The 15,332-nt window shown below is 26.5% G+C and overlaps 1 protein-coding gene across 1 annotated transcript; it reads right to left on the minus strand.

Annotated features, from left to right (window-relative positions):
• Positions 1-270: 270 nt before the first annotated feature.
• On the minus strand, positions 271-14,172 carry LOC135929256 (signal recognition particle subunit SRP54-like). Its single transcript, XM_065465755.1, has 13 exons — positions 14,022-14,172; positions 13,804-13,980; positions 13,636-13,740; positions 11,781-11,905; positions 9,680-9,830; positions 8,851-8,999; positions 8,300-8,400; positions 2,815-2,901; positions 2,055-2,185; positions 1,800-1,965; positions 754-855; positions 531-626; positions 271-459 (listed from the first exon to the last, which is right to left on the minus strand). Exons 1-13 carry the CDS (start codon positions 14,097-14,099, stop codon positions 374-376), a joined length of 1,554 nt encoding a protein of 517 aa, XP_065321827.1. The 5' UTR covers positions 14,100-14,172; the 3' UTR covers positions 271-373.
• Between the last annotated feature and the right edge of the window lie 1,160 nt (positions 14,173-15,332).

Genomic DNA, 15,332 nt, shown 5'->3' on the forward strand with positions numbered 1-15,332 from the left:
TTTGCAGTATTTTAAATTGAAATCATGAAATTATACTTTAGTAACAGGTAATATAAATAATTAGAAAATGCGCTCATTTCAATTTTTTTTCTTCTCTCAAATAAGTTTTATCGGTTCAAAATAATATAAATCACCAGAAACATGATATATGTTGTATTTAAGAGTCTCCCTTTTGGTTTGTTTTAGTTAAAATGATATCATGAAAAAAAAACTAAATTAAATAATTGTTGACAGATTGTCATTCTCATTTATATCAAACGCATACGCCACCTATCCCTTTCTCTTTATTCGTTATAAAAAAAATAATACTCGCATTTGGTACTAATAATATATATTACAATAAATAAATATATATTTTTTTATATATCTCCATTTATTTTTGCTTTCCACTGCCTAATAAATTTGAAGGATTAACACTTTGTAACTGCCTCATTACGTTTTGGAGACCACCCATGCCACCTAAAATAAAGTTTACAAAATATTATTTTTAAATTAAAAATCTAGGATATGTAATCAAAAAAATATCATACCCATTTGATGAAGCACTCTTGGATCCATTATTCTTGCCATTTGATGACTTAATTGTGACATTTGAGAGGGATTTATATTTTTATTCATGTCCCCACCTTATTTTATAATTCGTGTATTTTTTTTAAAAAATTTGGGCATATTTCATCGAAAATGTAAACCTACACATTAAAAGGCATTTTCCTATCCTTTAAAATCAAAATGCGTTAGTAAAATTTTTGTTACCTTTAAAAAGTCCTTTCATGCCTCCCATTTTCTTGACCATAGCGGCAAATTTTGTGTATTGTCCCAGAAGCTCGTTTACTTCTCTTAACGAGACGCCAGAACCTTTTTAAAATTAATTTTAAATATTTGAAAAAAATCGTTAAAAATATTTTAACATTTGATCGAAAAATTTTTTCATTAAAAAATCCTCAAAGATTTTTCAAATCTTTATATTTCCTCAGGCTATAACCTAAATGTATTTTAAAAAACCTTAAAATTTATAAATTTTGGTAAATAAAAAATTATGAAACATGTTCAAAATTTTCTATCAAAATTATTTAAAAGTTTTGTAAATTTTTAATTTCTGCCAAATTATTTTTATATTTCCCATTAAATTTAAATACTCCCCAATTTTTATTAATGTATAACTATCCATTTCTTATTATAATTTGTAAAATTAAAATAATTTTATTTAATTTTTTATTGTAAAAATTTCACAACTTTATATATACCTTAAACTATAATTTTATTAATTTCTAGAATCTTAAAAAATATCAGTAAATTCAATAATTTAGGCAACTATTTTATTTTTACATTATAAATAGCCCATTTCTCATTTTTTCATTAAAATTAATATATTTAATTATATTTTTGATATTTAGGTTACAGTCTCAAGTTAGTCGAATCTACTTTATAAAATTTTGGAATATATTTATATTATATGGCAAAAAAATAAGAATTATTCAAATAAATTCTCGTATTATACGATATAATATTCGTACTTTATAACTTACTTGTGTTGTGAACAGGGTTGATTAAATACACAATTCTTGTATTTTTTTTATTGCAATATTTAATTTAAAAACTTTGCCAAAACTAACAAGACTAATTATAAGGAAATTGGGCACCAAATATTAAAATTTTATGAAATTTACATTTGCAATCTCAACGCCTTTGCAAATATCCTTAAAACATCAGCTCTCAAAAAAGCAAATTTAAGTTACACCGAGAACACGACGTATTTTCTTTATATTTCCATTTTCAACCTAATACAAAAAAATAAATACCTTTAGCAACTCTCAACGCTCTCCCGGCCTCCCTAGCGAAGAGCCGAGCACCGTCTTTGTTGTCCAACTCCTTATGAGTCATGCTATCCATCACGCACATCATTCTCTTCAGCTTGGCAGATCCTTCTTCCATCCTGGCAGCTTGCACTTGTTCTCCGTTCATATCCTTTTCATTGATACAAATTTTTTTATATTTAATTTAATTCTGAGCCAATTTTTCTTAGATTAAAAATTCTTTTTAGGCTTATCATTAACTTTGGATGATGTAGTGGGAGGACAAAGAAAATCTTGGGTGAAACCTGGGATCATTGTCATTATTTGGGAAAAAGGACCCATTTTCATGATGTTTTGAAATTGGTCATACATATCCCGAATCGTAAATTGACCTTTTTTTAATGATAGAATGAATAAAATTACAATAAAACCTTTTTTTTGTTAATAAATTTAGGAGTGTACCCAGTGATGGGTATTTAACAAAAAGATTTTCTAATAAATAATATTTGTGCCTGTTGAGTATTATAATGTTCTATATCCATTTTTTTCAAAATTTTACCAATTCCAAAATTAAGCATTTGTTTTTGTTACTAAAAATATTTAGCCGTTTTTCTTAATATAAATCTGATCAATTTTTTCACAAAGAAAACACTAATTTTAAATTTTGTAGACTTTGTTTATAAAATTATAAATAATATATATATTAAATATTCCCTATTTTTTAAATAAATATATTAATATAATTTTTTTTTTAAAAAAGCATAGTATGAAAACCAGCCAAATTACCCTGCATTCACAGTTAGCGGCGAAGCATATAAAAATACAGCATATTTTGCATACTTCACTGCGAATTCGTGCTAACTACGAATGCAGAGTTATAGATTTTAGCCCAGTCCGGTATATCTCTAATTTTAACAAACCATGAACTTAAATTCTAGAAGAAAAGTAAACAGTTAAATGCCTATCATTATTATTATTATAAATGTTGTAATTTGAATGATAAAAGGAAACGAATTATAACCTTGTTTAAGTTTGCCTATTAGCTCATCGTTATCGTCTAACTTTAATTCGTGCACTTTTTCTACCAAACCCTCAATGTCACCCATACCTAAAGATCGTATTTTTATATTTTTGAATATATATATATGTATATACAACAAAAAATGTAAAATAAATGATAACGGGAAATACCGCTCCTTATTTTAGACGAGTTTAATGAATGTGGGGTCGCTCCTTTCCTCTTTTTACAAGCCTAATAAAGCCCTCCAGTAATCTGGGCCTCTGCAGTAGTTTTGATAAAAAGCCCGATTCGGGTTGATTTAAAATAACGGCTTGAATAAGAACATAACCAAAATAACATTATCTAAACCTAAAGATTTTGCTCATAGCTAGCAGAAATGCGTGGACATCTATTTTTTTATTTACCCCATTGATTACTCACATTACTCCCCTGGGAGTTGGAATTTATAGGAGCAAGGAAGTGAAAATAAGATTGACTAAAAGAAGGAAGAAATAAAAAAATAAAGACAAAGATATGAAAGTAGAACTTAAAATTTTTTTAATTATTGTTTATTCTTTACGAATTGATGGTTATATTTTCAAGCCACTCGCATTTGTAGGCACATTGGAGATTTATAATTGCCAAATCACTTGGAAACGTATTAAAACAAAGGCACATTGCTGATTTCACACATCAAATTTTTGTTTAAATTCAGTAATCATATCGTATCAAAAAACAGATACATTTTCGATTCACTCATCAAATTCTTAATTTAATTGAGAAATCATAGTGAATCAATGTAAAAATACAGTTCCGATTCATCAAATTTTAATAAATTGATAAATCATAGCAATCAATATAAAAATACCTGATTCACTCATCAAATATTTTAATCCTTTTTCGAAAATTTTATTTCTTCCTTATTAAATTAACAAGGCATGGCATATCACATCTTCCTGGATGTCATTTCTTTTGCATACCATCGATTTCAAAAGGTCTTTATAAACTTCCCAATTTTTCTATTCGTTTTGAATAACATATATAATGTTTTATTCCTGTGGACACAGCAGGTGGTATAATAATAATTGCTGCTCTTAAAAAAAATGTTTTAAGAGAAAGATTTATAAATATCGGGAAAACATTTCACATCCTGTTGTTTCAATAATGGTTTGTTCATGAATTTCTGAATTTCTTATTCATGCACAAGGTTCAAATTCTTGCACGATTTACAGAAGGATTTGGCAGGCAAGGTGTCTTCAATCGCAGCTGCCAAGTTTTGGATACTTGTTGTATTTATAATGTTTATACCAATTGGTATATAATATAAGCCATTTCTTGTATTCTCCGTCTTATAGCACTCATTATTATTGCATTTAAATTTATCCGTTATACTATATATATTTTTGAAACATTTGTCGATGACATAAAAATAGTTGCCTCACATGGTAAACGATATGAATCATTAGTATTAGTAACAAAAGTCTTGGGAAACATCGTCATCGCTATTTCAGCTCTCATTATATACGTTGTTTTATTAGCAATTTATTGAGGATATATCCCTTAAGGTCTAACATTATGCAAGTACATTTTAAATATGGACAAACAACTGCCTCTACTACTAATATTGAAAGTTATGTCAACAACTTAAAAAATAGAACTTTTAAATCTGAAACATTACCATTATGTTTGGATAAGTTTAAGGATTCCAACGAAATAAAAGGTATGATTAATACTGACGGAGGCTGCAAGAATTACAAATTTAATTAAAGAAGAAAATATTGACTTAGATGTCGCACAACAGTCAGAATCTAAAATTAACGAGGAAAAGATTGAAATAATAGATTATCACAAGAGCCCTCTGATTTGAAAATGCAAATAATTTTAAATTAAAAAAGTTTCGATTGACGATGAAATTTCAATAAATGAAAATCTACTATTTGAAAACTGGAAAGGGTTGGCGGATAAGCCATTTGCAAGAAAAAAGGGGAAAAAAGGGTTTTTATTAACGGGCTCACTGCTAAAATTTTGCACTTAATAAAAGGCAAAAAAATTAAATTGGGATTATTAAGAAATGGAAATTTTTTCACAACGGCATATCCTTTAAAAATAGGAACAAAACAGTTTTTAATAGGGAATACATGTCCTATTGATGCATTTTCTCAAAGGAAGGCGCTGGCCTGCTGAGATAAATGATTATACTTCTCATATTTTGATCAAATAATATATAACGTTTTTCAGCATTTTTTAAATTTGTATCACATGGAATTAATAAAACAACATATATAATGAGAGCTGAATTAGCGATGACGATGTTTCCCAAGACTTTAGTTACTAATACTATTGATTTATATCGTTTATCATGTGAGGCAACTATTTTTTATGTCATAGATAAATGTTTCAAAAATATATATAATATGACGAATAAATTTAAGTGCAATGATAAGTGCTACGGAGAATATAAGAAATGGTTTATATATACCAATTAATATAAACATTATAAATACAACAGGTATCCAAAACTTGGCAGCTGCGATTGAAGACACCTTGCCTGCCCAATCTTTCTGTAAATCGTGCAAGAATTTGAACCGTAATTTATTTTATACCACCTGTTGTGTCCACTAGGATATTATATATGATTTAAAACAATAAATGGAACTTGGGAAGTTTATAATGACCTTTTGAAATCCATGGTATACAAAAGAAATGACAAGCAAGAAAATGCGACATGCCATGACTTGTTATATACAATGTAAAGAAAGAAAGAAAAATTTAATTAGTATTAAAATATTTGATGAGTGAATCAGACATATTTTTATATTGATTAGATATGATTCATCAATTTAATCAAATTTGATGAATGAATCGGAAATGTATTTTTACACTGATTCACTATGATTCCTCAATTTAATTAAAAATTTGTAAGTGAAACGGAAATGTATCTGTTTTTTGATATGATATGATTACTGAATTTAAATATTTGATGTGTGAATCAGCAATGTGCCTTTGTTTTAATGCGTTTCTAAGTGATTTAGCAATTATAAATCTCCACGGAGACATACCAATGTGCCTACAAATGTGAGTAGCTTGAAAATATAACCATCAATTCGTAAAGTATAAACAATTATTAAATTTTTTTAAGTTATCCTTTCATATCTTTATCTCTTTTTTAATATTTCTTTCTTCTTTTAGTCAATCTTATTTTCCCTTCCTGGCTCCCATAAATTCCAAAAACCACCTTTACGCGGTGGGGAATGAATGTGAGTAGTTAATGGGGTAAATAAAGTATTAAAACCCTCATCTAACAATAATAACTTAATTTAGCTTTAAATTATATATAAAAAGGTAAAAAATTGTAGGCCAAAAGTCGATTCGCCCATCATTCTTGACGGGTTAGCGAACTGCTAGCTATCATAATACCATTAAAAATAAAGTATAAAGTTTGACCATTAATATTCTTCAACATTTCTATACATAACTTTTACATTTACACTTATGCAAAAATGTATTTAAATTAAATTAAAAAATATATTATGGTAGAGTTTTGAAAGAATTTCATTTGTCGTAAAAGTTTAATGTTGTACTAGAATTATCACACTAACATCCCTCTCATTAGAAAATATCCGATATTTATACCGATCTTATATATTATAGGATATTTGTTGACGTTTCCTATTCCTATACAATATATTTTAAAATAACAAATAAATAATTATATGATTTTAAGGTTGATGAATGTTTTTATGTTATCAACTCAAATGGTTTTCCACTGGTCCCTATATAAATTATGATTTGTGACAGCAGAAATTGTGAATTTAAAATTATCCTATTCAAATAAATATATATTGCAATATATGTATTAAAAAATTAAATATTATCTATAATTCAGCCATAATGGTGTTACAAACTATAATGCTAGTAAATTAATATTTGTTTATATTTGTTATATATAGAATATTTTATTGATTATATGCCTATTTTCGCAAATTTCTGTTAGATTCGCTGAAATTTATCTCATACATATTTTATAATTAATTCCTTCTTTATTCCTCCATCGAAATATTGTAGTAATAACATTCGATATATCATTCTTATTCCACAATCTATATATATTATTAACAGTTTTCGAATAGAAAGAGATCGCGCTTGAAAATTATATTTTCGACCACCAAATATAGTTGTACTTGTATTTTTATTAATAATCTTTTTAGTCGTTTACAATATCTAGTTAGGAGTTTGGATATAATTGTTCATATCTATCTATAAAAATATATATTAAATTTGATATGGGTTCTCTAAAATTTTCTTAAGCGTCTAGAGAGGTATCAGAAAATTTTAAGGATTGATATGGCACTACTTTATTGAATCAGGGTAACTATCAGAATTCCTGTATAATTATATTGATATTAATGAGATCTAAATATAATTAAAATTTATGATAGAAATATTTATATGTATAATTTTTTCGAATAAAATAAAACTATGTAAAAGCAACAATTTGAATTAGAATAAAACATTTCAGAGAATGTTTTTAATATCATTCAATACCACCTCAGAATAATTGATGTTGGAGAAAAAATGTGTTAAAATAAAATAATAAAAACCGATAAAAATTATAAAAATATAATACTTATACCCATTTAGGCAGTAGTGGAAATTATCTTTTGTGACTATTTTATAGCGATTCATTGATGTATTTTGAGCACTTAATATATATAAGGTTCTAAAACATTTTATTACTCAAATATGATTGATGATCTTCGGAAAAAATTGATAGGCTAAGTGCAAAAGTATAATATGAATTTTTTAATTACTTGTGACTTTTTATAAGGGTTTTAACCAAACTGATTACGGAATTTAAATTTTAATAATTAAGCACTAAATAATGGTGAAAATAAGATGTTTGTTGATGATATATTTTTTGTTTATTTTGTTAATAACCTTTTTATTTTAAATTTTGCTAACATAATAACGAAGCACTAAGGATTGATATAAGTTTCATCGTTAATGCTTCCAATCGTTCGGTCAACTTCAAGCCTAAATCGCAGCGTCAACTTTTGTTTGGCTAATAACTTTTTTTTATAAAGCGTTTAACCAAATTACTTGCAAAATTTTAACTAATTAAGCACTACACATTGGCTACAAAAGTGATTAAACCTTCACGAACGAAGCAATTAAGAATAATATTATATATCATCGTCAGTGCTTTCAATCGACTTTTAAGCGTAAAGTTGGCACAAAATTTTATTTATAGCTTTTTTTCCCTTAAATTCGGCTACTATACGGATTAATGCACTAACGAAGCACTAAAAAATGACATATAATTCATCGTTAGTGCTTTCAATCGTTCGGTCAACTTCAAGGAGCTCCCAAATCGGGGTTTTTAACAACACTACTCTGCAGCCTTCTAATTTATAAACTATTCGGAATAAATATAAACGCTCAAAATTAAAAGAATTTTTACTGTTATTATATTAGCAAAATATAATTATTTTTAATTAAAAAAAACCTAGGAGTTTTCGGATGAAAGGTTTGACTTTGAAGGGCTCAAAGTCTGTTATGTGTTCACCGGTTCCTATAAATATAATCGGGCTCTTGGTAGCGGCAACTCTGCAATAAAAAAAATAAAAGGGTAATACATCATAGTTGTATTATTGACAAAGTATCACTCACTATCTTGTATTTAATATTCTGATAGAGTAAATAAAACAATCGCTAAAAAAAGTCGTATAATTTAGTTAAAACTGAGACCACATCTGACATGTAAAATTATCGGTCCACTTCCTTATAAAGAGAAAAGAAAAATAAGAAATTTATGTTTTTAAATAAAGTAAATGACAAAAAAAGTAGTTATATAAAAATCAAATGTGTTTTTTTGGATGCAATGTATAAGGTAGAAAAAAAAGAGAGACATATAAAATCTTTTTTGTTAAAATCTGTTTAAATTTAACAATCTGCGCAAATTTTATATATCTAGGACAAGATCTTTCTTATTAAATTATCGCGTGATAGAATGGAAGTAAAATGAAGTTTAAAGAAGTGATTTAAATTAAAATATACGCGCTTAAAGCTCCCCCGCCTTTGGCATGTCCGTCCAGTTTAGTAATGATAACCGATGCCACGTCGACTTTAGCTTTGAATGCTTTAGCCTGGCTCTCGCAGGCTTGCCCTATGCTCGCATCCATGACAAATATTATGTTGTCGGGTCTCTGGAATTAGGAAATGTGGGAAGGGGGGAGGGGAAGGATTGTATTATTAAATTAAAATTTTTTTTACCTTAAACAATGATATTAAACTCCCTAAAATGTTATAGATCGACATATTTGCATATCAAAGATCATTTTATAAGTATGAGGTATAGTATAAAACAATAGAATATATCAATAGTCAAGCGTTATGAATGCATAATGTTACAAGATAAAAGAGTGTCGCGAAAATGGAGAGTTTGGAGATTAAAAATTTTTTATTTACAATTAATTTCTATTTAGTTGCATATTAATCCCGAATATTTTTCCACATTTTTTTTAAAGTGAATAGGTCTACCTGTATACTTATCCCACACATTAATGCTCGATAGTGTTGTTAAACGGCTCGATTTTTAAAAATGGCTAACCCAATATTTTAGCCAAAAATATTACGTAATCCTAAAGATTTTGCTCGTAGATGGCTTAAAAGGTTTGAAAAAAAAACGAAATCTCGAGGCTTGCATAATATTATTTTAGCTTAGATTTTAATTTAAAATTGGCTATATCGAGCTGTTTAACAACAACATTATTGAGATATATGCAATTAAAAATTGGAGAAAAAACAACTTTCTTAAACTTAACATTTAAATATTTTATCATTTAAAACTAGATGAAATAGATCTTGAATATAAAAAAAAACTTACGACGGTATTTTGTAATTGCAACATTTCTTCGAAAAGTGAATCTTCCTGTTTGTGCCTTCCGCTCGTATCAACGATGATTATTTCGAAATTTTCGGCCTCAAATTTATCTACACCCTCCTTGGCAATGACGACAGGGTCGATCTCCGTATAACTTTAATTATAAATTAAAAAAATTTTTTTGGTTAGGATGTCAATCTTTTACGAATTTAATTTTAGTCTGTGAAGGCAAATATGAACCGGTTCAGAAGCGCCCACAATACTAATGGAATCTATTCTTTTTTTCGTCGGGGATATTTTTCTGGATTATGGAACTGACCTGTCCGATTTACCTCAACTAATCTTAGCATTTTATGAGAGTCGATGTAAACGCGCAAAATAAATAATTCGCTATTCATTCGATTTGTATTTTATTAATAATATTGAATAACACGATAATTCGATTTGCCAATAAGAATAATTGTGAAAGATTATTGGCCGAATAAATAGCCTAGTACATTATTAGATAGAATTATTCATATTCTGTGAATATTTCGAAATTATCATGTAAAAAATTTTAATACATGTTCCTACCTAACAAGATCGTGGTTCTATCAGATGCCCCCAAATTAGACGGGCAAAACCCTGGAACCCATTTCAAAAGACAGAAAAGAATCACTAAAAGACCGAACCAAAAGAAGTAAAAATAAATTCATTTAAAAATAATAGTTTTAAAAAGAAAACTTGAAAAAAAATATACTGATTAATTTTAGCTTTGCGTTATTAATTTTTTTATCTCTTCTTAATTTAAATATTAAAATTGTGAACATGATATTAATTTGAAAAATAATTAGGGTCATATTTTATATTATGCTTTTTTAATAGTGCGCACAAATTGAGCATTTACGATTTACAGTAATTTTTTAATAAAAAAAACGTAACCCATCCCTTGTTTAAAGTGAGGTTGCGTTTTTATTAATATCACCGATTCAAAATTTTAAATAAGTTCTAAAAAAAGAGGATTTGTTTTTAAAAATTATATTATCGTCTGCCTTCTTATTTCTTTAATTTCTAAATATTCCTTTATAGGATATAAGTTAGTTATTTATATTACATTTTATATAATATTACAAAGCGAAGAATAAAAAAATGTAATAAAAAAGCAAAACTATTTGCGTTTTTTTGAAACGGTTTCTAACGCCAAGCGGTAATTTTGCTCAATTTGTGTGCACTATTAGCCGTTTTTTAAAATCTGCTCAAATCGATCCTTTTAACAACACTACATTTAATAATACTTCTTTATATTTTTTTAGTTTTTGAATTAAATTTTTCAGGGTTCTGGACCCGAATTCGGGTTCAGAAATTTAAAATTGCTTGGCTGGGCATTTTAAGACCACAAATTAAACAGAGATCGATTTATGGAAAACCCATCGAACCCAGGGTAACATGAACCTGGGGCGGGTTCGACCTCTTTTAGAAAATCGGTTCTCAATTAAGTTCCTGTTATCAAAAATTCCCCTAAATAAGAGTTTAAAATTCCAGAACGCTGCAATTTTTTAAAAGAATTCGATAAGTCGAACAATCATTTTAATGGTAGATTAAATGCCAATATATAAGCCTAGAGCTCGGACCAGACCAAAAAAATTTTATTTATTTTTTTTCAAAAACAAAAAGGCAAAACATGCTTTAAAAAAAATAGGCACCTATCGAATTTCAAAAAATTTTCGTTTTTTGTTTGAATTTAAAAATATTTGGTTTTCGTTAATTTTAAAAAATAAGTTTTTTTCATTTTAAAATTAAGTTTTTGATTTTTGTGAGTTTTGTCTAGTTGTATGTTAATAAAAAATTTCTTTTGGTCTGATTTCTACATAAACCTATATAAATATAAACCCAAAATATAAAGAGGTTAAAAATATATGTAATAAGATTATAATATCAATATTAAAATAAATTTGTATTTAATTTTATCTAATACATATAGTTTCGTAAGATTTATAATATTTTAACCGATTCTTCCTCTAAGAATCTATCAAAATTATAAAATATTTTCTGACAGGAATAGTTTATACTAATGGTATTTTTAAAAAACATGCTAACATTTTATTATATATTAAAAAAGAATAACCTGCCATAAAAAGGAATTCGTGCTTTGACAGCATTCTGTTTTAGTTGATCAAAGGCACCAGCTCGAAAAGTATCGGCACATATCAAGCATGTTTTCCAATTTTTCTTTTGATAGTAATAAGCCATCTGATGAAATTGGAAATAAAATATTTGATATTTTTTTAAGTGTATATTATAAAAAAATATATTTTTTAGGGATATGATGTTATTTAACATATATTTTAATCTTATGAGTAAAATAAAAGTATAAATATAATGGAATAATTTCTACAATTCTTAATAATCAATATTCAGTAAATATATTTGTTTCAACTTGTATTTAATTAGAGGATCATTATAAACCCATTTTTTGGAAAAATATTAAGTATGTTTTAGTCAAACTTCGAACTAGTGCTCCAATTTTATGAATCAAATATTTCATTTGTTCATTTAAATATTATCCAACAAATATAAATACAGATTATTTGAATAAATTATTTACATTCATATATCCTTCATTATTCTATCATTAACATTAATTTAAATAAATAATTAGGATGCAATCCGGACCCTAGTAATTTTGCTAGATCCAAACCGGGCCTTTTTAAAAGAGGAGGATTCAAGGGTTCTAGATGTCAAAAAAAAATATATAATTATAATTTTTTCTTTAAATCTATGGAAAATAAATTAAAATTATTATTTTTTGTGTTTTTCTCTTCATTATTTTTCAAAAATTTTCTAGTATTTTATATTCTTATTTTATAGATAGCAAAATCCTGGATGTGGATTTCGCATTGGACGGATTTTTAGCCAGCCCATACTTGGAATGGGCATGGTCAGGTTTTATAAAATATTTACAACATTAGGTGGGTGGAGGGTGGGTTATTAAAACAATGAGTGGCGGGCTTACTTATTGGCTAAAAATCAGCCCATTGTGGACCTCTAATGTGGATAACTGTTTTAGTGTAGGTAAAAATATTTATTATACTACTAGAAAAAACATAATACACTTGAACAAAAATATTTTTGTTATAAAAATAAAAACTAACATACATTCAGAAATTATTACAAAGATAATATACCCAAGTTATATTATAGATTCTATATGTTATGTAATTTAAAAAAAATTAATTATTTTATGTTTCACAAAAAACAAATTAATAACATTAATAATTTCTATATTATTGAAATCTTTCTTTTTTACTATTAAAATAGTAAAATTGTAGTATAATTATAGTTAATATTTATAATAATACATATTATCTTTAAATTGTTTATTTTATTATATTAGAATGTTATATTTATATAATACAATTATTATATTTTGAAGCTATTGAAATAGACTCATTTCTATACTACATTATTGTTATCATTACTCATAGTCAAATAAACATTAATATATCTTATATACTTGAATTTAATAAACAAAAATTCTTGTATGCCAAATCTCTATCTAATTCCATCAAAAATTAAATAATTCATATAGGAATAATAACAATCAAATAATAATTTGTATTTATTCAATTCCAAAATATTAAATCAATATTCAAATATTTGTTGGAACTTAGAAGTATTAGCATTACGTTAGGCTAAGTCCAAAACATCAAAAAAAATGAAAACTTTACCTAAAAATATAAAATAAGCCTTTTTTAAAGGGAAAAATAAAAATATGAACAAAACATATTTATGAAATTTTCAAAACTTTATCATTAGCATTTAAGAACTTTTAAAAGTTTTGAAGCAGATAACTTTTGAAACTATATAAAACTCTGATAATATAAAAAAATTTAATAAAAGAATGAACTTAATAGCCAGTATATTTAAAAAAAGTAAAACATACTTAATAAAAAACTATATTTAATAAAATAATTCATAACTTTTGTAACAGTTGTTGTTTTACCACTTCCTTGCAAGCCAACAAACATTATAATGTTGCTCTTACCTTTAATAGGTTGCCATATTTTGACACCAGGATCTATTAACTATTTTTAAAAATTAATATTTAATCAAAATTTTAATATATTGAAACATATTTTTAAAATTACTTTGACTAGTTCTTGAAAAACTACAGTTTGTATCATGCGTCGCTTGTTGATACCTGCAGCCATTTCATCAAAATCAATGGCAGCTCTGACATTTTCTCTTAATGTTTTAACCAATTTAACATTAACATCCGATTCTAGTAATGCAGTACATATTTCTTTTAATAAACTATTTAATACCTATCAAAAAAATATAAAAAAATTAATTTAGTAATCATAACATCTTCATTAATGATGGTGGCAGTTCCTAAATTTCTTAAGGCATTTGTTATTTTTCTGCCTAAATCTGCAAGTACCATATTTACTTTCTAAAAACTATATTTATGTGGAAATTAACTTTAATTATGCTTTTTAGTATAAAATGTTATAAAAGATATTAAAGAAATGCATATGATTATAAAAAATAACCGAACTCAAAATAGATTAAGTCATATAAAATTTAATTGTAGATATTCTTTAGGACAAATGGTCGGATAACAGTATTAGTGATATTACATTACAACTGGTACCTAATAAATTACATCCTTTTTCAATTATAAACATTACCTAAGAGCATATCAGTGTTTAGAATCATATTGACGGTTCAATTATTTTTTTATCAAAAAATATTCGATACTACTGGTTTCTTTAAGTTGACTAATTTTTACATTCATTAGAGGGGATATGAACCATTTAACCCCATATATCTTTGAAAAAAATATAGGATCCAAGGGGGGTAAGAAGCAAAATATATAGGCCGCGATAGGCCACGGGCCTGTTCTAGATGGAAATTTATTTTCCAACTAGCTGCGGAAAAAGTTGGATGCAAAATAATTTGAATTACTGTAGCAATTAAAGAACACAACCATTGTATAAAACATAATTACATTACTAAATCATATTAAATAACATAATAAGATATTTGGATTTGTTCTTCCGAATCTCTCAATTTCATGTTAGTCATTGCACACCCGTTTTTAATCGGCATGTAAAGCCTTATTTGGGCTTATATGGTAATATAATTGAATTCAATATTAAACTTTTGAGCTAAAATGAAATATAATTTGGTAATCTAATTATAGAAAGTGTTGGATTACTTTTCTATTTGGTAAGTATAGTGTAATGTAGCTAAACGACCCAATCAATTTTTAAAAACGGCCTAATAAAGATTTTTAGCCATAATAATGTTATGCAAGCCTCGAAAATTGGCAAATAAAGATTCAAACCTTTCTGCCACCTATGAGCAAAATCTTCAGGAGTATATAATATTATTTTGGCTAAAATCTTAATCAAGTCAAGACATTTAGAAACAGTGGCGTAGCTACGGGGGTGGTTTTCGGGTTTGGACCCCTCCCAGAGCAAATTTTTTTTTAGATTATGCTTTCAAAAGACTTAAAAGTGACTTTATATTAAATAAATACCATGAATATTTATATTTTTCTATTTTTGATGTTTGGGGAAGGATATTATATTACTATTGAAATTATTCTGGATAGTATTATTATAAAGTCATTGAGAATAATCTACTAAATTATACTAATATATTATTGATG

This window comes from Gordionus sp. m RMFG-2023, chromosome 5 (genome assembly GCF_954871325.1).
Source record: "Gordionus sp. m RMFG-2023 chromosome 5, tfGorSpeb1-WG-v2, whole genome shotgun sequence".
Taxonomy (NCBI): Eukaryota; Metazoa; Nematomorpha; class Gordioida; order Chordodea; family Parachordodidae; genus Gordionus; species Gordionus sp. m RMFG-2023.